At 45.2% G+C, this 21,541-nt stretch overlaps 1 protein-coding gene across 2 annotated transcripts; it reads left to right on the top strand.

The window, feature by feature from the left end:
* The first annotated feature begins 10,605 nt into the window (after positions 1-10,605).
* On the top strand, positions 10,606-20,530 carry LOC142910194 (uncharacterized). Of its 2 annotated transcripts, XM_076059881.1 has the most exons (3): positions 10,606-10,730; positions 11,000-11,093; positions 16,396-20,530. In XM_076059881.1, the coding sequence occupies exon 3, from the start codon at positions 16,424-16,426 to the stop codon at positions 18,206-18,208; it is 1,785 nt and encodes a 594-aa protein (XP_075915996.1). In that variant the 5' UTR covers positions 10,606-10,730; positions 11,000-11,093; positions 16,396-16,423; the 3' UTR covers positions 18,209-20,530. The 2 variants fall into 2 exon arrangements, with proteins under 2 accessions (XP_075915996.1, XP_075915995.1); XM_076059880.1 differs by lacking the exon at positions 10,606-10,730 and having other exon boundaries at positions 10,797-11,093.
* Positions 20,531-21,541: the final 1,011 nt, after the last annotated feature.

The following is a 21,541-nucleotide window of genomic DNA, read 5'->3' as shown; positions in this document are numbered from 1 at the left end:
GTCTTTAAATGCAAAAGCACTGAAGCTGGCGTGTGTCTTGACAATGGCGCCCTCTAGTGGCTGCTCACGCGTGGCGATGGCGCTTTGTTGACAAATTAGAGACAACGATCCCCCGCGCCCCCCCCCCCCGGAGGGGAGGCGGTGGGCGGGTCTCGTGATGGGGGGAGGGGCAGTCACGTGCCTCTACGGGTGGGGGTGGGCGGGTCTCGTGATGGGGGGAGGGGCAGTCACGTGCCTCTACGGGTGGGGGTGGGCGGGTCTCGTGATGGGGGGAGGGGCAGTCACGTGCCTACGGGTGGGGAGTTTGGTGGTGTGAGGTGACGAGAAGGGAGTGATTTGAGGTGCGGAGTTTAGGCGAGAGAGAGGAGGTGTGGCGAGAGAGAGGAGGTGAGGCAAGGAGAGAGAGGAGGTGAGGCAAGGAGAGAGAGGAGGTGAGGCGAGGAGCGAGGCGTGAAGGGGCTGAAATCCGGCAAGTGGAGGGAGCCACATTGCATTCATGGCTTTTATTTTGGTGATTTCGAAAAGTTTTTTTGGTTTTGGCCATGTTTTTGTTTATTGTAGTACAGGGTTAGACTGATGGCCTTAATCTTAGTTGTCTTGTGGTTGTTGTTATTTGACTTGCATTCCACTGGGATTTTTGCACACAGCGTTGGTGTACGGTGCTATTTCAGGAATATTTTGATGTTTTTTTCCTGGATTTGTAGTAGCTACATTGGAGAAACCAAAAGACATATCTCGGACCGCATCCGCGAACACAAAGCAGACTTGAAACACGGTAGGACGAACTCCTCTGCCGTGGCAGATCACTGTTATAATTCAGTGGGCTCACATGACATTGACTTCTCCAAGACGGAGGTTCTTTGCAAACCAACCGGCTACCATGAGAGATTCGTTCATGAGGCCATTCACATATACAAGCACAGAGACAATTTCAACCGAGAAGATGGATTCAGGCTTAGTAACCACTGGAAAGATGTTTTAAATCATTTCTGTTCTTAATTAATTGTATTTTTACGATGACCTTCAGACCGCAGCTCTTTCGCCAGCATTGCCTCTTAATACCTCTCACACCACGGTTAATGGTATAGTTTTACAATATGGAGCATACTAGGGCCTCGCAGCTGTCTCTCTCCCCCTCCTCTGTTCCGACCATGGACGAATTCGTCCGTCTGAACGGGGCCCGTGGTGCTGAAATTTGAGGGTAAGAATCCACCCATTTTTTCGCCATATAGCATTGTGATATATAACGACTTATTGTTGGTAGCTTAGCTGATTGGAGAATATAGAGTTTATTGATAACATGAAGGTAATTTATATTTTAGTTTTTATTGGTTCACTATATAGTACTGTGAATAGCTCAGATGTGTAGTCATTTCTGTGACCAGTCACTAGCTAATCACTCAGTTGTTTCAATGCTGGATTCGCCTAGTTATTTCAATGCTAAATTCTCCTGTTTGATTTGTACTAAGGGCCTCGGTGAATGTGTATGCTCTGACTTTAACGTAGCTATTTCTGCAGCAGGTACAAGCTCTATTTCTGCAGCAGGTACAAGCTAATCACTCAGCTTTCTAAATGCTAAATTCTATGCTAATTCCATTGTCAAGATGTGTATGCCTTAACTTAGCTATTTCAATGCTAAATTCCATGCTAATCCCTTTAACAATGGGTGCCTCTGCGGGTGTGTATGCTTTAACTTTTAACATAGCTATTTCTGTGACCAGTCACAAGCTAATCATTCAGCCATTTCAATGCTAAATTATATGCTAATTCCTTTGTCAAGGCGCTTTGTTCCTCTCACACAGCTTAAAGGCCGTATCTGAACGTGGCTCTTTCACTCCAGCGCTGTCCTACCAGACAGTCTCGCCCCCCTTCACCTGATGAAGGCCGCTTGTGTTGTGGCCGAAACGTCGTGAGAATATTATTGTGTTATTTTATTTTATCAATTTATTATTTTATTATCATTCTACGTGACTTTACCGAAAGAACCAAAGAAGATGAATCATTGCAGTCACGAAAGCTTTCAATCGAAATTTAACCGCCTCTACGGGGAGGGATTCCACACATCCTTAAATCATTCAACAGACTTCGGGATAAGAAGGCTCAACTAATCGAGTCTCTCACCTTTCTGAAGAGATGCCGCGACTCTAAGGTAATACCAACCGCATTTACACTAACCTCTGCTGTTGCAACTTCTCTCAATGCAAAACGAATTCTAGCTAGAACTAGCTTCGCTCTTATCTCGGAAAAAATCAGACTTACACGCACCGAACTCGATCAGTTAGACAAGACACTCTACAAATCACACTTAAAATTGACAGCAACAATGTCTACATCGGATTGGGAACATGTAGACAATATGACTACCTCTTCGGCTGCCACTATGTCGAACAAATGTAGGGACAATTTGATTTCCAAATTCAATCACCTCTCCAGCAAAAAATCGGATCCACACACCGAAAAGATAGACGTCAACAAAGTCGTAATTAATCGCAGTAACAGTTCCATTTCTGATGGTCTGAAATCCGTTTTAGCTAAAGGTCTAAACTTTGCTGTCACACCGAGACACTTACCGGTTAATGATATCATTGCCCATGTCGAGGTTGCACTCAAGGGCTTGAGTCACATCTCTGCAGACGTAGCAAGATCTGAAATCGCTGCAACCCTCAAAAACGCTAAGTTGCCACCCAGCAACATCAGCAAAGACGAACGTTTTGAATTATCTCAATTAAAAAATAGGGATGATATTGTCGTCCTCTCAGCCGACAAAGGCAATGCCACTGTCATCATGGACAAAACAGAATATAACAACAAAATTCAAGAACTACTCAACGATGGCAGCTATACAAAAATAAAAAGAGATCCCACCAACAGCCTGGTCACCAAAACGAACAAAATAATCTCTGATTCAACAGCATTAATTGATGAGATCAAACAGTTCTCGTTGAAGCCCTCTGCTGCCTGACCACCAAGATTATATGGCCTTCCAAAGATACACAAAGAAGATACACCCCTTCGTCCCATCGTCTCTACTATCAGCTCCCCCACCTACAAACTGGCACGTTTTCTTGCTGATATACTGCGACCTTTCACTGGAAAAACCACCTCTGCGGTACTAAATTCTACTCACCTGGTATCGACAATCAAAGGCATTTCTCTGTCCCCAAACGACCTGCTTGTCAGTTTTGATGTGGTGTCCTTGTTCACCAAAGTCCCGGTACCTGACACCATCGCTATCATTGAAGACCTGGTTCATCAAGGACTGCATACTGATGTACCCCCCCTGGTGAGACATTGCTTAACCAACACTTACTTCACCTGGAATGGAACTTTCTACAAACAAACTGAGGGCACCCCAATGGGCTCCCCCCTATCTCCGGTTGTAGCCAACGTATTCATGGAAAAATTTGAAACTGACGCCATCCAGACTGCCACTCTACGCCCGACCTTATGGAAGAGGTACGTTGATGACACCTTTGTCATCTGGCCACATGGCCAGCCTGCTCTAGACCAATTCTGCGACCACATCAATTCCATACACCCAGCCATCAGATTTACCATGGAGGTCGAAAAAGATGGCAAACTACCCTTTTTGGATGTCTTAATTAAAAGAAGACATGATGGTTCAATGAGCCACTCTGTCTACAGGAAAGCTACCCATACAGATGCTTACTTGAAACCGGATTCCCACCACCATCCATCCCAGAAGAACTCCCTCATCAAGACTCTATACCATAGAGCCCAATGCATTTCCGACCAGGAACACATTACCAGTGAACTCAAGCACGTACACCAGGCTCTCAGGGCTAATGGCTACTCCGACTACACAATCCGCAAAGCCATCACTCCAGTCATGAAGAAGGATCCTCTTGTGGAGCCACTCAAAACCATCACCTTACCCTACATTGCAGGGGTCACTAAAAAGATCTCCAAAATCCTGAACAAACACAAGATCCAGGTCCGATTCAACACAGTACATAAAATCCGTGATTTAGTTCCATCTGTAAAAGATGCTGTTCCAGACATACAGTACCCGGGCGTTTACAAACTAAAGTGCCTCTGTGGTAGTAGCTACATTGGAGAAACCAAAAGACATATCTCGGACCGCATCCGCGAACACAAAGCAGACTTGAAACACGGTAGGACGAACTCCTCTGCCGTGGCAGATCACTTTTATAATTCAGTGGGCTCACATGACATTGACTTCTCCAAGACGGAGGTTCTTTGCAAACCAACCGGCTACCATGAGAGATTCGTTCATGAGGCCATTCACATATACAAGCACAGAGACAATTTCAACCGAGAAGATCGATTCAGGCTTAGTAACCACTGGAAAGATGTTTTAAATCATTTCTGTTCTTAATTAATTGTATTTTTACGATGACCTTCAGACCGCAGCTCTTTCGCCAGCATTGCCTCTTAATACCTCTCACACCACGGTTAATGGTATAGTTTTACAATATGGAGCATACTAGGGCCTCGCAGCTGTCTCTCTCCCCCTCCTCTGTTCCGACCATGGACGAACTCGTCCGTCTGAACGGGGCCCGTGGTGCTGAAATTTGAGGGTAAGAATCCACCCATTTTTTCGCCATATAGCATTGTGATATATAACGACTTATTGTTGGTAGCTTAGCTGATTGGAGAATATAGAGTTTATTGATAACATGAAGGTAATTTATATTTTAGTTTTTATTGGTTCACTATATAGTACTGTGAATAGCTCAGATGTGTAGTCATTTCTGTGACCAGTCACTAGCTAATCACTCAGTTGTTTCAATGCTGGATTCGCCTAGTTATTTCAATGCTAAATTCTCCTGTTTGATTTGTACTAAGGGCCTCGGTGAATGTGTATGCTCTGACTTTAACGTAGCTATTTCTGCAGCAGGTACAAGCTCTATTTCTGCAGCAGGTACAAGCTAATCACTCAGCTTTCTAAATGCTAAATTCTATGCTAATTCCATTGTCAAGATGTGTATGCCTTAACTTAGCTATTTCAATGCTAAATTCCATGCTAATCCCTTTAACAATGGGTGCCTCTGCGGGTGTGTATGCTTTAACTTTTAACATAGCTATTTCTGTGACCAGTCACAAGCTAATCATTCAGCCATTTCAATGCTAAATTATATGCTAATTCCTTTGTCAAGGCGCTTTGTTCCTCTCACACAGCTTAAAGGCCGTATCTGAACGTGGCTCTTTCACTCCAGCACTGTCCTACCAGACAGTCTCGCCCCCCTTCACCTGATGAAGGCCGCTTGTGTTGTGGCCGAAACGTGAGAATATTATTGTGTTATTTTATCAATTTATTATTTTATTATCATTCTACGTGACTTTACCGAAAGAACCAAAGAAGATCACTTCAAGATGTTTTCTTGTTCATGTTTGTTTTGTTTGTTGCGATTGCACCCGATTCAAGAGCCGAATGGCTCACAGGGCTATACCAACATAAATGAACTATGAACTAACTATGAACTATGCTTCGCCGTTCTTACCCTCACCGCGATCACGGCGGCAGCAAGCAGCGGCAAGCAGGGGCGGCACCGCTCCCCCATCGCCATGAGCCTCCTCCACTTAAGCCGCCGGCCGCGTCCGCACCGCCTCGTCCAGGCCCCGGCGTGGCTGGCGCCGCGCGCCACGCTGAGGTGAGATCCCCGCTCGGCCAGGACGCTCCGCGGCTCCGAGCTGATGGAGGCGCCGCGGTTCGCGTGCGGCACCGACGGCTTCTACGCGGCGCGGCGGGGCGAGGGCCGGAGCGGCGGGGGCGCCGGGGCGGGCGGCGTCGTGGACGAGTGCCGCTTCCGTTCCCGCTCGCCGACGCGACCGGAGCGGTACTGCGCTCCGCCTCGCGGCACGGGGGGGGGGCCTCGAGGCACGGGGGGGGGCCTCGAGGCACGGGGGGGCCTCGAGGCACGGGGGGGGGGCTCAAGGCACGGGGGGGCCTCAAGGCACGGGGGGGGCCTCAAGGCACAGGGGGCCTCGAGGCACGGGGAGGCCTCGAGGCACGGGAGGGCCTCGAGGCACGGGGGGGGGCCTCGAGGCACGGGGGGGCCTCAAGGCACGGGGGGGGCCTCAAGGCAAGGGGGGCCTCAAGGCACGGGGGGGGGCCTCGAGGCACGGGGGGGGCCTAAAGGCACGGGGGGGGGCCTCAAGGCACGGGGGGGCCTCAAGGCACGGGGGGGCCTTACTGACGAGCGCGCCGTGAAGAAAAAACAAAATAATATAAAAAAATCCTTCTAGAAAAGAAGAGAAGGGAGGGTGGGGGGTTACGTAAAACAAAGCATTAAAAAATCCCCCAAAAAAATCGAGTGCAACTGGGTTAAATGTTAATTAACCAAGTCACCAGGAATGTGTCCGATCTCACGCGATCTCGGAAGCTCAGCACGGTTGAGTCTGGATCGTGCGTCGATCGGTGACCACCATACAAACCGGCTTAGTGCAGGCTGCTGTTATGCTTCATGGTGGGCAGCTCTATCATCTTAATGCTCCTGCTCTCACCATAATCCTCACAACTCACATGGTGGAAAGCCCTCATCCAGTGGTGAATTAATAAAGTGATGTACAAATATACGACAACGGTCTGATTTGCTCCCCAAAAAGGTAAGATTAAATCCCCATTAGCCTAATAAACTTAAAAAGCAATGTTTAAACAACCAAACTCGTAATTTGTTATATTGCTGGGGAGATGCTTTATCGCTAGCCATGCTATCTTAATGTTTTACAGCTGTAATCCTCTTGTTACGTGTGCATTGCATCAATAAATTGAGAAATATTCAGATAATTAGCGCTGCAAATGCCTCAGAGGCCAATTTCATTTACCAAATATAATTTCAGGTAAGAATAGGAGGAATAAGAAGTGTGTTTAGTATAGAACATGCAGTGCAGTCGCCATCCATGTTAATGTAAGCCACAGGATGGCAGCAGCATGTATACACTGTTGATTAAAACCTTCCACTTTTATAACGAAAGCTGTTTTATAAGCAGACTTGAAGATAATGTTATAGTAAACGTGCGTATAATGTTTTTAACATCTCTTTTTTAACATTTTTTTTATTATACAACTAATTCCTAAATGTTACATGTATAATAAAAGGAATTTACTCGCAACACAAGACGATCGCTTGTGTTGTGATGGAAACGTGATATTGTTTTTATTTTCATTATTTTTTCTATCTACGTGGCTTTACCGAAAGACCCAAAGAATATAGAAATTACATTTTGTATGACTTACCCAACCAAGATGGTTCTTGTATCATATGCTAGATGTACTGTAATTTAACATTTGTCTTGGTTTTTGTTTCTGACCGTGCAGATATGCCTGACCGGTGCCCTCAGGATGCCATGATTAAGATTAATAGAATCTGTCACGAGCATAATTTCAAGTTCTTTGCAGGAGATGTGTTTGGTTATCACAGCTACATGTTTATATTCTTAGCTCTTTCGGTAAGTCACGTTTAAGGGAAACAATAAAATAATAAAATATATATAAAACAATAAAAATTATCACGATGTCTGAAATCCTGCGTCCTTTCACTGGAAAAACCACCTCTGCGGTACAAAATTCTACTCACCTGGTATCGACAATCAAGGGTATTTCCCTGTCCCCAGACGACCTGCTTGTCAGTTTTGATGTAGTTTCCTTATTCACCAAGGTTCCTGTACCTGACACCATCGCAATCATTGAAGACTTGGTTCATCAAGGACTAAACACTGAGGTGCCCACCCTGGTGAGACTGTTTAACCAATACATACTTCACTTGGAATGGAACTTTCTACAAACAAACTGAGGGCACCCCAATGGGCTCCCCCCTATCTCCGGTTATAGCTAACATTTTCATGGAGAAATTTGAGACTGACGCCATCCAGACTGCCACTCTGCACCCAACCTTATGGAAGAGGTACGTGAATGACACCTTTGTCATCTGGCCACATGGCCGGCCTGCTCTAGACCAATTATTCGACCACATCAATTCCATACACCCAGCCATCAGATTTACCATGGAAGTCGAAAAAGATGGCAAGCTACCTTTTTTGGATGTCCTAATTAAAAAGAGACCTGATGGTTCAATGAGCCACTCTGTCTACAGGAAAGCTACCCATACAGATGCTTATCTGAAACCGGATTCCCACCACCATCCATCACAGAAGAATTCTCTCATCAAGCGTATCATAGAGCCCAATGCATATCCGACCAGGAACACATAGGCAGTGAACTCAAGCACATACACCAAGCTATTAAGGCTAATGGTTACTCCGACTATACAATCCGCAAAGCTATCACTCAAACCATGAAGAAGGACCCTCTTGAGGAGCCTTTCAAAACCATCACTTTGCCCTACATTGCGGGGATCACAAAAAAGATCTCCAAAATCTTGAATAAACACAAGATCCAGGTCCGTTTCAACACATTACATAAAATCCGTGATCTGGTTCCGTCTGTAAAAGATGTGATTCCGGACATACAGTACCCTGGTGTCTACAAACTAAGTTGCCTCTGTGGTAGTAGTTACATTGGAGAAACCAAACGCCATGTCTCGGACCGCATTCGTGAACACAAAGCAGACCTTAAACACGGTAGGACCAACACCTCGGCTGTGGCAGATCATTGTTATAATTCAGTAGGCTCACATGACATTGACTTTTCCAAGACAGGTTCTTTGTAAGCCATCTGGCTACCATGAGAGATTCGTTCATGAGGCTATCCACATATACAAGCACAGAGACAATTTCAACCGAGAAGATGGATTCTGGCTTAGCAATCATTGGAAAGATTTGATAAACCATTTCAGGTCTTAATTGATTGTTCACGGTTACAGTGGCTTTCAGATAGCATACATTAATTTTTCGTCTCCCCCCTCCTCTTTTCAGAACATAGATGGACTAGTCCTTCTAAATAAACTGCCAAATCGCTGCACGTGGCGCTGACGTTTTTAATATAAATAAATAAATGCACCGTCTATAAATAAATATATTAATGCGAACCGACACACCTGATGACGACCGTTTGTGTTATGGTCGAAACGTGATAATTTTTATTCTTTTATATATATTTTATTATTTTATGTTTCCCTTCAATAATAAAATATATATAATATATACTTTATTATTTTTTTGTTTCCCTTCAACGTGACTTTACCGAAAGAGCTAAGAATATGAGTTTATCAATCTACATGACGACGACGATGATGATGATGAGGTTGTCAATCTCCATGACGACGATGATGATGACGAGTTTGTCAATCTCCATGACGACGATGATGATGAGGTTGTCAATCTCCATGACGACGATGATGATGACGAGTTTGTCAATCTCCATGACGACGATGATGATGACGAGTTTGTCAATCTCCATGACGACGATGATGATGACGAGTTTGTCAATCTCCATGACGACGATGATGATGACGAGTTTGTTAATCTCCATGACGACGATGATGATGACGAGTTTGTTAATCTCCATGACGACGATGATGATGACGAGTTTGTAAATCTCCATGACGATGATGTTGAGTTTGTAAATCTCCATGATGATGATGAGTTTGTAAATCTCCATGATAATGATGATGACGAGGTTGTTAATCTCCATGACGACGATGATGATGACGAGTTTGTAAATCTCCATGACGACGATGATGATGATGACGAGTTTGTAAATCTCCATGACGACGATGATGATGAGTTTGTCAATCTCCATGACGATGATGATGATGACGAGTTTGTCAATCTCCATGACGACAATGATGATGAGTTTGTAAATCTCCATGACGACGATGATGATGACGAGTTTGTCAATCTCCATGACGACGATGATGATGAGTTTGTAAATCTCCATGACGATGATGAGTTTGTAAATCTCCATGATGATGATGATGACGATGAGTTTGTCAATCTCCATGACGACGATGATGATGACGAGTTTGTAAATCTCCATAAAGACGATGATGATGATGATGAGTTTGTAAATCTCCATGACGATGACGATGAGTTTGTAAATCTCCATAAAGACGACGATGATGATGAGTTTGTAAATCTCCATGACGATGATGAGTTTGTAAATCTCCATGATAATGATGCTGAGTTTGTAAATCTCCATGACGATGATGAGTTTGTAAATCTCCATGACGACGATGATGATGATGAGTTTGTAAATCTCCATAAAGACGATGATGATGATGAGTTTGTCAATCTCCATGACGATGACGATGAGTTTGTTAATCTCCATGACGACGATAATGATGATGACGAGTTTGTAAATCTCCATGACGACGATGAGTTTGTCAATCTCCATGATAATGATGACGAGTTTGTTAATCTCCATGACGATGATGATGATGACGAGTTTGTTAATCTCCATGACGACGACGATGATGAGTTTGTCAATCTCCATGACGACGATGATGATGATGACGAGTTTGTTAATCTCCATGACGACGGCGATCATGAGTTTGTTAATCTCCATGACGACGATGATGATGAGTTTGTTAATCGCCACGACGACGATGATGATGACGAGTTTGTAAATCTCCATGACGACGACCTCCAAGCCTCGTGGAGCCTCCAGCAGCCCCCGTTGCCATGGCCACGGGCACAACCACTTGAAGACTTCAACCCGGGGGTGGTGGTCGACATCGGGCGGTGGCTGCGGCTCACGTCGGTGGCAGCGTTCAGTGGCGATCATCTGCGTTGTGTCTGTCATCTGCGTGAGAGAGAGAGACAGACACGTTCAGATATCTTCCATGGTAGGTTGGCAGTCACCTTTAAGTGCAATAAAAAATAGTTATAATAATTGTAACAACAATGAAAATAGCAATGACAATCATAATATTACTGACAAGGATGATTGTAACGGGGTTACACCCCCACTCCCCCACCACCTCCATTCAACATGGGTTGACCAACGGGTGACCGCCCGATGTTTTGTAAACAAGTTTTACGTTGAGGGGGTTGTTGGTTATTGATCCCCTCGGACGTGGTGAAGGAGTTTAAAGTTCTCTGCTCGACTCGGCAGAATCGGCGTCTTGGGAACGGCGACGTTGAGCTGAGAGCCTTGGGAGGAGCGAGAGAGTCTCTTAGCACGTGGGGGAATATCGTCACCCAAAAAAGTAAGAATCGTTTAAATGTGTCTTTGTGTATGTGCTGGGGGTGAAGAGCTTCATAGATCATCGGATTTCCTCCGGTAATAAATGTTCTCATGAAACATCCTTAACCTATAAGTTAAACGTAATTGAAGATTCAGGCTTCGCCTAGTAACAGGTTAGTAGGCCTCAAGCCTTAGGCCTAAAGGTTAAATCTTTAATTTGCTTACCCACCTAAGGTGTTTAATAATTAAATTTTACAGAGATCGTGAGATGGCAAATCTTCAGTCACCCCTTAATCTGTAAGTGCATTTTTAACTAATTAGAGGATTCTCACGCCGAAGGCTTCGCCTAGTAACAGGTTAGTAGGCCTCAAGCCTTAGGCCTAAAGGTTTAATCTTTAATTTACTTACCCACCTAAGGTGTTTAATAATTTAATTATACAGAGATCGTTAGATGGCAAATCTTCAGTCAACCCTTAAACTGTAAGTGCATTTTTTTACTAATTTGAGGATTATTGTATGAAAATGTTGATGTAAATAAAATTTAATTTAATTTTATGCGTAATTATCCAAAGTTATGTTAATGTTTCAAATATGCGCATAAATTATGCTAAGTGGAGATGTGCCGTATTAATTTATGCGAACGCATGCTATTATGCTAATGTATACAGTTATAATTAGGCTTAGCTTCGTTGCCCAGGGTCGTATCATCAATCGGCATCATACAATTAATTGTATGAAGTTATGCAGGTGTGCTGTAAGTATGCCAGATTGAGCTCGGCTTTGTTGTCTAGGTTCGTATTATCGATCGCTATGATACAATTATTCTCGCTTTAACATTTACTGATTATGTATTAGTGTGCTATCTCAGGTCTCCAAATTCAAATCTCACCACAGGATACAGTTCTTATAATTAAGAATTAACTTAGGAAAGAAACACTCAAACACTGCTGTGTTAAGCAATTTTAATTTCTAAACAAAACTTTAACACTCTAATATGCGAATTCTTATGCTTGAAATTGTCAATACAGTACTCCACGAGATGTTCCCCTCATTGATCCATACATTTAACCCTCAATAATCACGTTTGTTAACTGGGTACCAGAACAATTGATTACTTCCTCAGAGTAACACGACCATATACGGCGATAGGGAACAAAACTCCTTAAAAATTCGTGCAACGATATTCATACGAAGGCAATAAAGAAACATGTCCTGAAGGCAAAGTACACGGTAATTAATTCATGAGCAAGATTACGTAATTGCGAAATGTCTTGGAACAAGGGTGTGTGGCAGTACGCCTGCTTCAGCAAATACTCATCAATTGGCTAAGGCTTCATGGATTCATACATTTAACCCTCAATGATCACGTTTGTTTACTAGGTACCGGAACAAACGATTGCTTCATCAGAGTAACACGAGCATATACGGCAAATAGGAATAAAAGTCCTTCTTAGCTCTTTCGGTAAAGTTACGTTGAAGGGCAACAATAAAATAATAAAAAATATATAAAACAATAAAAATTCTCACGACGTTTCGACCATAACACAAACGTCGTGAGAATTTTTATTGTTTTATATATATTTTATTATTTTATTGTTTCCCTTCAACGTGACTTTACCGAAAGAGCTAAGAATATGAATTACTGCAGTCACGAAAGCTTTAAATCAAAAGGAATAAAAGTCCTTAAAAAATTCATGCAACGACATTCACACGAAGGCAATAAAGAAACTTATCCCGAAGGCAAAACAAATATGGCAATGAATCCATGGGCAAGATTACGTAAGTTAACGAAATGTTGAAACCATGGTGTGCAGCAGTAGGCCTGCTTCAGCAAATACTCATTAATTGGCTGAGGTTTCAATACATTCACGGGCCAGATTCTGTGATCAAAGGAAGATTTCAACGCAGTGTTCTCCCTGTGAGTGTGTGAATTCGTAACTTATGTTTTTAAACGTTTAGTTTTCATCAATGAATTCGTTGATAATATTTATGCAAATCAAAAAGAAACATAACTACTAAAAATACTTCTACACGACCGTTTCCCCGTAACCCAATGGCAACCGTGTTCTTCGTTATCAGTTGATACTTGACGCACTTATCATGAGTCTTCTTAGTAATGATTCGTGTATATGTGTTGAGTGAGCATGGTATGGGTTGAGTGGGGATGTGTTGTTGATCAATTATTTGCGTCAAGCAGATGCCAGGTGATGCGTTGCAATGCGTGGCGGCGTGCGTGTCGTACGGATAGCTGGGTTCTCCTTCTCTCACACGGGCGGCCGGAGTTCGGTCCGCAGCCAGTCGGAAGAGTCGGCACGACGCGATGATCCCGTCGTCAGGTAGCACCCACAGCTCATCCGCTGGCAGCTGACACCCTTGCTTGCTGCGCGCCGGCTCCGGCTCTCTGGCGACGAACGATGCTTTCGTTCGTCGATGGATGACGCTGGAATTCTCGTCAGCTTAGCTCGAACTGCAGTGGCTCTTGTGAGTCGACGCCCAGAGCAGAATGATTTTCGAGCGATACTTCTTCGGACGGCGCTGAATTCGCACGGCGTAGCATGTCGCTACTCGGCGAGCCTCACCATCCTGGATGAGTTGCGGAGTCTTCTTCTGCGTCGGCGGTGATCTCCTGCGTCGATGGCTGGCTGTTATCTTCGGTAGCTGGTCATCTTCGGTAGCTGATGATCGCCGTCTTCTGCCGCTGGTAGCTGTGTTGCAATGTATGGCCCGTGTCTCTCTTTTTATGCCAAAATTTTTCTCTACTCGCCTTCTCACAAAGGACCGGAACTTCCTATGATCTCGCTCTGTGTTGTGGGGTGGGGGGGGAGTTGTATGTGTGTCCGTGTGTGTGTCATTTATTAAGCCATCTGTGTCTCTCCCCAAGCCATCTTTTCATCTGTGGAACACAGATGCCCCCCTGCAATACAAGAGTAATTTCCCTCGCTCTGGGCGTTACATTCTTTGCTATGCCGTGCTGCGGGAAGACAAAGACGGTTGGGAGGGTCTTTTCCTATGGGATACAGTGTGTGACCTATTTCGCCTCATATTTTCTGGACAACCCTCGGTTTAATACTGCATAATTATTATTTGGTTAATGTTTCCCAAGATTTGTGATTTAACATTGTAATCACCACATATTTCTTAGGGGTTTTTTTTTATTTCGTCCCCCCGTCTGTATCCGCGGACCCGTGCTGTTATACTAGAGTAATTTTTTGGTGTCCTCAGTTTTAGAGGTATAACTTAGTTTCGGTTAAGCTTCTTGACTGCTGGAATTAATTTCTTTGGTTTTTGTAAAGTCACGTGAATGGCAAGATGTAGTGTAATTTAAGGTGAATAACGTTAGTATCAGTATTATGTACGAGAAGTAATACCCACTATGTAGATTGTAGTCTGTTTTTTTATCGTAGCGAGTGTGTAGATTCCTATAATGTCAACTTATTCTTTAAAGCTTTCGTGACTGCAAGGATTCATCTTCTTTGGTTCTTTCGGTAAAGTCACGTAGAATGAGAATAAAATAATAAATTAATAACATAAAATAACACAATAAAATTCTCACGACGTTTCGGCCACAACACAAGTGGCCTTCATCAGGTGAAGGGACAAGACTGTCTGGAGGACAGCGCTGGAGCGAACACAGCCAAGCTCAGACCGCGACCTTTAAGCTGTGTGAGAAGAAACAGAGCGCCTTGACAAAGGAATTAGCATTTGGTATTACCTTAGAGTCGCGGCTTTAAATCGAAATTTAACCGCCTCTACGGGGAGGGATTCCACATAACCTTAAGATCATTCAACAGACTCCGGGATAAGAAGGCTCAACTAATCGAGTCTCTCACCTTTCTGAAGAGATGCCGCGACTCTAAGGTAATACCAAATGCTAATTCCTTTGTCAAGGCGCTCTGTTTCTTCTCACACAGCTTAAAGGTCGCGGTCTGAGCTTGGCTGTGTTCGCTCCAGCGCTGTCCTCGAGACAGTCTCGTCCCTTCACCTGATGAAGGCCACTTGTGTTGTGGCCGAAACGTCGTGAGAATTTTATTGTGTTATTTTATTTATTTATTATTTTATTCTCATTCTACGTGACTTTACCGAAAGAACCAAAGAAGACTTATTCTTGTTGCTGAGTTTTGTCCTATTTCGTCTGATGTATGTGTGTTTGTTATATTTTATTGTGGTGATGAGATGTCTCATCAAGGCCTGGCTCCTTCCTTCGCGGTCGGGTGTCGCCTTTGTCTATCTCGGTGGGAGTCGTGTTCTCTCCCTTTGTCGTTTTATTGCTACCGCATGTGGCTGGGAGAAAAGGCGGCCGATAGGCTTCCTCTATGGAATCATTTTCTCTCAGTCCCGTGATCAACCCATCTCGCTCCATCTCCTCTGGGTGACCCTTGGCTTAACTCTAATAATCATTATTTGGTTTATGTTTTCCAAGATTCATCTTGAATCTTTAATTTGTTTACCCACCTAAGGTGTTGTTAACAACTTCACTGATTTTGAAATAACAAAAATCTTTTTTTAACACAAAATGTTTTTTGTTATTTTCTTTGAACCTATCTAAGTGACTTTACCGAAAGACCCAAGAATATGCAATGACCTCGTTTAATAATGATAATTATCATGACAGATTAAGAACAATAATGGTAACAATGATAACATTAACAATAATGAACAATAAGGATAACAAGGATAATTTTAACAATTTATGATAATCGTAATGATGATAGCAATGATACGGATACTGATAATACGGATGATCGTGATAAATATATTATAACGAAACAGATAATGACAATGATATGGATACTGATAATACGGATAATCGTGATAAAGATATTATAACGATACAGATAATGACATTGATACGGATACTGATAATACGGACAATCGTGATAAAGATATAACGATATAGATAATGACAATGATACGGATACTGATAATACAGACAATCGTGATAAAAATATTATAACGATACAGATAATGACAATGATACGGATACTGATAATACGGATAATTGTGATAAAGATATTATAACGATACAGATAATGACAATGATACAGATACTGATAATACGGATAATCGTGATAAAGATATAACGATACAGATAATGACAAGGCACCTTAATTACTCTCACGCAGCTTAAAGGTCACGGTCTGAGCGTGGCTGTGTTTCACTCCAGCGCTGTCCTCGAGAAAGTCTGGTCCCTTCACCTGATGAAGGCTGCTTGTGTTGTGGCCGAAACGTCGTGATTTTTGTTGTTTTATTTTTTACCTACATGACTTTACCAAGAGTATGATAATAACTCTTATATTTTATTTTAAACAAACCCCCCCCCCCAGGAAAGAGAATGCCGTGAATGTTGAAGCAATGGATCTCCCAGACGACGTGGAGACTCACCACGTCGGCGGCGGCGCTCACACCCAGCTCCACTTAGCCCAGCGGAGCGTTACCTTGGAAGGGCTTTGTGTGGTGGTGGAGGAGAAAGAGGAGGAGGTGGAGGAGGAAGAGGCGGAGGAAAAGGAGGAGGGACAGCAGGTGGAACGTGACCCGTGGGATGAGTTAGACAAGCTGGAGTGTGCCTCGTGGGATGAGTTCGACAAGCTGGACGATGAGGTGCAGCGTGTCCTGTGTGATGAGTTAGACGAGGTGGGGGAACGTGTCCTGTGGGATGCGTTTGACAAGGTGGGGGAGCCTGTCCCATGTGATGAGTTAGACGAGGTGGGGGAGCGTGTCCCGTGGGATGAGTTAGACGAGGTGGAAGATGAAGTGCAGCGTATCCTGTGGGATGAGTTTGACAAGGTGGGGGAGCGTGTCCCGTGGGATGAGTTTGACACGGTGGAGGAGCGTGTCCTGTGTGATGAGTTAGACAAGGTGGGGGAGCGTGTCCCGTGTGATGAGTTAGACGAGGTGGGGGAGCGTGTCCCATGTGATGAATTAGACGAGGTGGGGGAGCGTGTCCCGTGGGATGAGTTAGACGAGGTGGAAGATGAAGTGCAGCGTATCCTGTGGGATGAGTTTGACAAGGTGGGGGAGCGTGTCTTGTGGGATGAGTTTGACAAGGTGGGGGAGCGTGTCCCGTGTGATGAGTTAGACGAGGTGGGGGAGCGTGTCCCGTGTGATGAGTTAGACGAGGTGGGGGAGCGTGTCCCGTGTGATGAGTTAGACGAGGTGGAGGACGTAGGCTACAAGTGCTCTCCCATGGAGTCGATTGGAGACGAGGCTTTGCCGTGTTCGAACGGAGGGGACCCCTGGGAACGGATCTTTGACGTCGCCTCCGCCGTGACCTCCTCCACCGCCTCCACTTCGACGTCGTCGACACTCGGAGGTCTCCACTCGGAGGCCATCGACGACGCGACCCGAGGGGGCTCCTCCTGGACAGAGTCGGATCTCATTATTTTCAAGCTGATAGAAAACGCCTGGCGTGGCGGCGGCGGGGACGACGACGATAGCCCCGGGGAGGTCGCTGCCGCGTCTCCCTGCGGCCCCGGCGCTCCGGGCGAGCCATTTGAGGACGCTCGGCGGGGCACCTCTTTCCGCGGGGGGGAGGCCCACGCCGAGGAGGAGGCCGGGGTCGGGGCCGGGGTCGGCGGCGCTTGTCGTCTCGCGGCCGCCGCCTCGGGCGCGGGGACGCGAGCGGCGGGCCGACCTCCCCCTCGGCGGAACCTTGGGGGGCCGCGACGGGACGCCGGCCGGGCCTCCACCGCGGAGCTCGCGAGCCGAGGCGGAGCTCCGCCGGTCCACCCTGGCGCGAGCTCGGAGCCGGCGCGGCCTCTCGTCGGCGGCGTCCGTCAAATCGTGCGGAACCCGTGGGGCGCGTTTCTTCCCGTCGGCCCGGCGGGGTGCGCTCTCTCACAATTCGACGACGCGGAGGCCGCCGCCGCCTCCCGCTCGTGGCGCTCGCCCGATGCCGGCCGGCAGCGCCGGCGGCTTTGGGAGGAGTCGTGCCGGGCGGCGCGGGGCCCGCCGCCGCCGGTGCCGGCCGGTCTCCCCCCCGCGCCCCCGAGCCAGCCGGGGACGCACGCCGGAAGGCGGCCTGCGGATGACAGTCCCCGCCGAGGCTCTGGGGAGGTTGCAGCCGAGGCCGCGGAGCCGCCCAAGGAGAGGAAACAGCGAGCCAGGAGCGTCTTCACTCGGCGTATGTGTACACGGTGACGGTAGCGGCCGCAGCGACGGCATCGGTTGTTTTGGCGGTTTCCGTTTGACTCGCGGTGCAAGATGGAGGAGAAGTGAAGCCAATCACCAAGGCAGGGAACTCCTCTACTTACAAACATCACTTCAGATAATCCCCTACTTATGAACGTTACTGCGAGGACTCCCCTACTTACAATCATTACCGCAGATACTCTCTTATGAGCATCGCCAGAGGGATTCTTCTATTTACTATCACTGCTGCAGGGATTCCCTTACATTACCGCAAGACGCCCCTGTTTACAAGCATTACTATAGAGATGCCCCTACTTACGAACATTACTTCAGAGATTCCCATACTTAAGAGCGCTACGACATGGATTCCCCTACCTACGGACATCACAGCATGTACTCTATGTACGAACATTACTACAGGGACTTCCTTACTTATGAACATTCGACTTACGAACTTTCAGAGATGCGAACAAACCTGGTCCGTATGTCCACTTGCAGCTGCTCGTACCGAGAGTCGTAAGTTCAACCGGCGCGCAACAGATGGTGGTGGTGGCATCTACAGCGAGGGAAAAAAAGTATTTGATCCCCTGCTGATTTTGTACGTTTGCCCACTGACAAAGAAATGATCAGTCTATAATTTTAATGCTAGGTTTATTTGAACAGTGAGAGACAGAATAACAACAACAAAATGCAGAAAAACGCATGTCAAAAATGTTAGAAATTGATTTGCATTTTAATGAGGGAAATAAGTATTTGACCCCCTCTCAAGCAGAAAGATTTCTGGCTCCCAGGTGTCTTTTATACAGGTAACGAGCTGAGATTTGGAGCACACCTGTCCACAGAAGCAATCAATCAATCAGATTCCAAACTCTCCACCATGGCCAAGACCAAAGAGCTCTCCAAGGATGTCAGGGACACGATTGCAGACCTACACAAGGCTGGAATGGGCTACAAGACCATTGCCAAGCAGCTTGGTGAGAAGGTGACAACAGTTGGTGTGATTATTCGCAAATTGAAGAAACACAAAAGATCTGTCAATCTCCCTCGGCCTGGGGCTCCATGCAAGATCTCACCTCGTGGAGTTGCAATGATGATGAGAACGGTGAGGAATCATCCAGAATGGGCTACAAGACCTGTGGACAGGTGTGCTCAAACTTTGCAGTCACACCTAAACACATACCAGTTAATGATATAATTGCCCAAGTAGACGTTGCTCTCAGGGGCCTGGGTCACATCGCTGCAGACGTAGCAAGATCTGAAATCGCTGCAACCCTCAAAAACGCTAAGATGCCAGCTAGCAACCTCAGCAAAGATGAGCGTTTTGAATTATATAAATTAAAAAAGAGGAATGATATTGTAGTTCTCTCAGCTGACAAAGGCAATGCTACTGTCATCATGGATAAAATAGAATACAACAACAAAATTAAAGAATTACTCGACGATGGTAGTTATACAAAAATAAAAAGAGATCCCACCAACAGCCTCGTCACACAAACCAACAAAATAATTTCTGATTCAACCGCATTAATTGATCAATCTAAACAGTTTTCGTTGAAACCTTCTGCTGCCAGGCCACCAAGATTATACGGCTTACCAAAAATACATAAAGTTGATACACCTCTTCGTCCCATAGTCTCTACTATCAGCTCCCCCACCTACAAACTAGCTCGTTTTTTGTCTGAAATCCTGCATCCTTTCACTGGAAAGACCACCTCTGCGGTACAAAATTCTACTCACCTGGTATCAACAATCAAGGGTATTTCCCTGTCCCCAGACGACCTGCTTGTCAGTTTTGATGTAGTTTCCTTATTCACCAAGGTTCCTGTACCTGACACCATTGCAATCATTGAAGACTTGGTTCATCAAGGACTAAACACTGAGGTACCCCCCCTGGTGAGACACTGTTTAACCAATACATACTTCACTTGGAATGGAACTTTCTACAAACAAACTGAGGGCACCCCAATGGGCTCCCCCCTTTCTCCAGTTATAGCTAACATTTTCATGGAGAAATTTGAGACTGACGCCATCCAGACTGCCACTCTGCGCCCAACCTTATGGAAGAGGTACGTGGATGACACTTTTGTCATCTGGCCACATGGCCGGCCTGCTCTAGACCAATTCTTCGACCACATCAATTCCATACACCCAGCCATCAGATTTACCATGGAAGTCGAAATAGATGGCAAGATACCTTTTTTGGATGTCCTAATTAAAAAGAGACCTGATGGTTCAATGAGCCACTCTGTCTACAGGAAAGCTACCCATACGGATGCTTATCTGAAACCGGATTCCCACCACCATCCATCACAGAAGAATTCTCTCATCAAGACTCTGTATCATAGAGCCCAATGCATATCCGACCAGGAACACATAAGCAGTGAACTCAAGCACGTACACCAAGCTCTTAGGGCTAATGGTTACTCCGACTATACAATCCGCAAAGCTATCACTCAAACCATGAAGAAGAACCCTCTTGAGGAGCCTTTCAAAACCATCACTTTACCCTACATTGTTGGGATCACAAAAAAGATCTCCAAAATCTTGAATAAACACAAGATCCAGGTCCGTTTCAACACATTACATAAAATCCGTGATCTGGTTCCGTCTGTAAAAGATGTGATTCCGGACATACAATACCCTGGTGTCTACAAACTAAGTTGCCTCTGTGGTAGTAGTTACATTGGAGAAACCAAACGCCATATCTCGGACCGCATTCGTGAACATAAAGCAGACCTTAAACACGGTAGGACCAACACCTCGGCCGTAGCAGATCATTGTTCTAATTCAGTAGGCTCACATGCCATTGACTTTTCCAAGACGGAGGTTCTTTGTAAGCCATCTGGCTTCCATGAGAGATTCGTTCATGAGGCTATCCACATATACAAACACAGAGACAATTTCAACCGAGAAGATGGATTCTATCTTAGCAATCATTGGAAAGATTTGATAAATCATTTCAGTTCTTGATTGATTGTTCACGCTTACAGTGGCTTTCAGACAGCATACATAAAAACAAATTTCGTCTCCCCCCTCCTCTTTTCAAAAAATAGATGGACTAGTCCTGGCAAACAGCCAATCGTTGCGCGTGACGCAAACGTTATTTTTATATAAATAAATAAATATGCCGTTTTCAAAATAAATTTATGCAAACCGACACACCTGATGATGACCGTTTGAGTTATGGTCGAAACGTCGTGAGAATTTTTATTGTTTTATATATATTTTGTTATTTTGTTGTTTCTCTTCAACGTGACTTTACCGAAAAAACTAAGAATATGAATTACTGCAGTCACGAAAGCTTTAAATCAAAATTTAGACGCTCACCTCTTTAATCCGGAC

The sequence above is a fragment of the Petromyzon marinus genome, unplaced genomic scaffold (genome assembly GCF_048934315.1).
Source record: "Petromyzon marinus isolate PM22_M1 ecotype Great Lakes invasive population unplaced genomic scaffold, UKy_Petmar_22M1.pri1.0 PM_G_Scaffold_14, whole genome shotgun sequence".
NCBI lineage: Eukaryota > Metazoa > Chordata > Hyperoartia > Petromyzontiformes > Petromyzontidae > Petromyzon > Petromyzon marinus.
The sequence above is the reverse complement of the archived record's forward strand: the minus strand, read 5'-3'. Positions and strand labels throughout refer to the sequence as shown.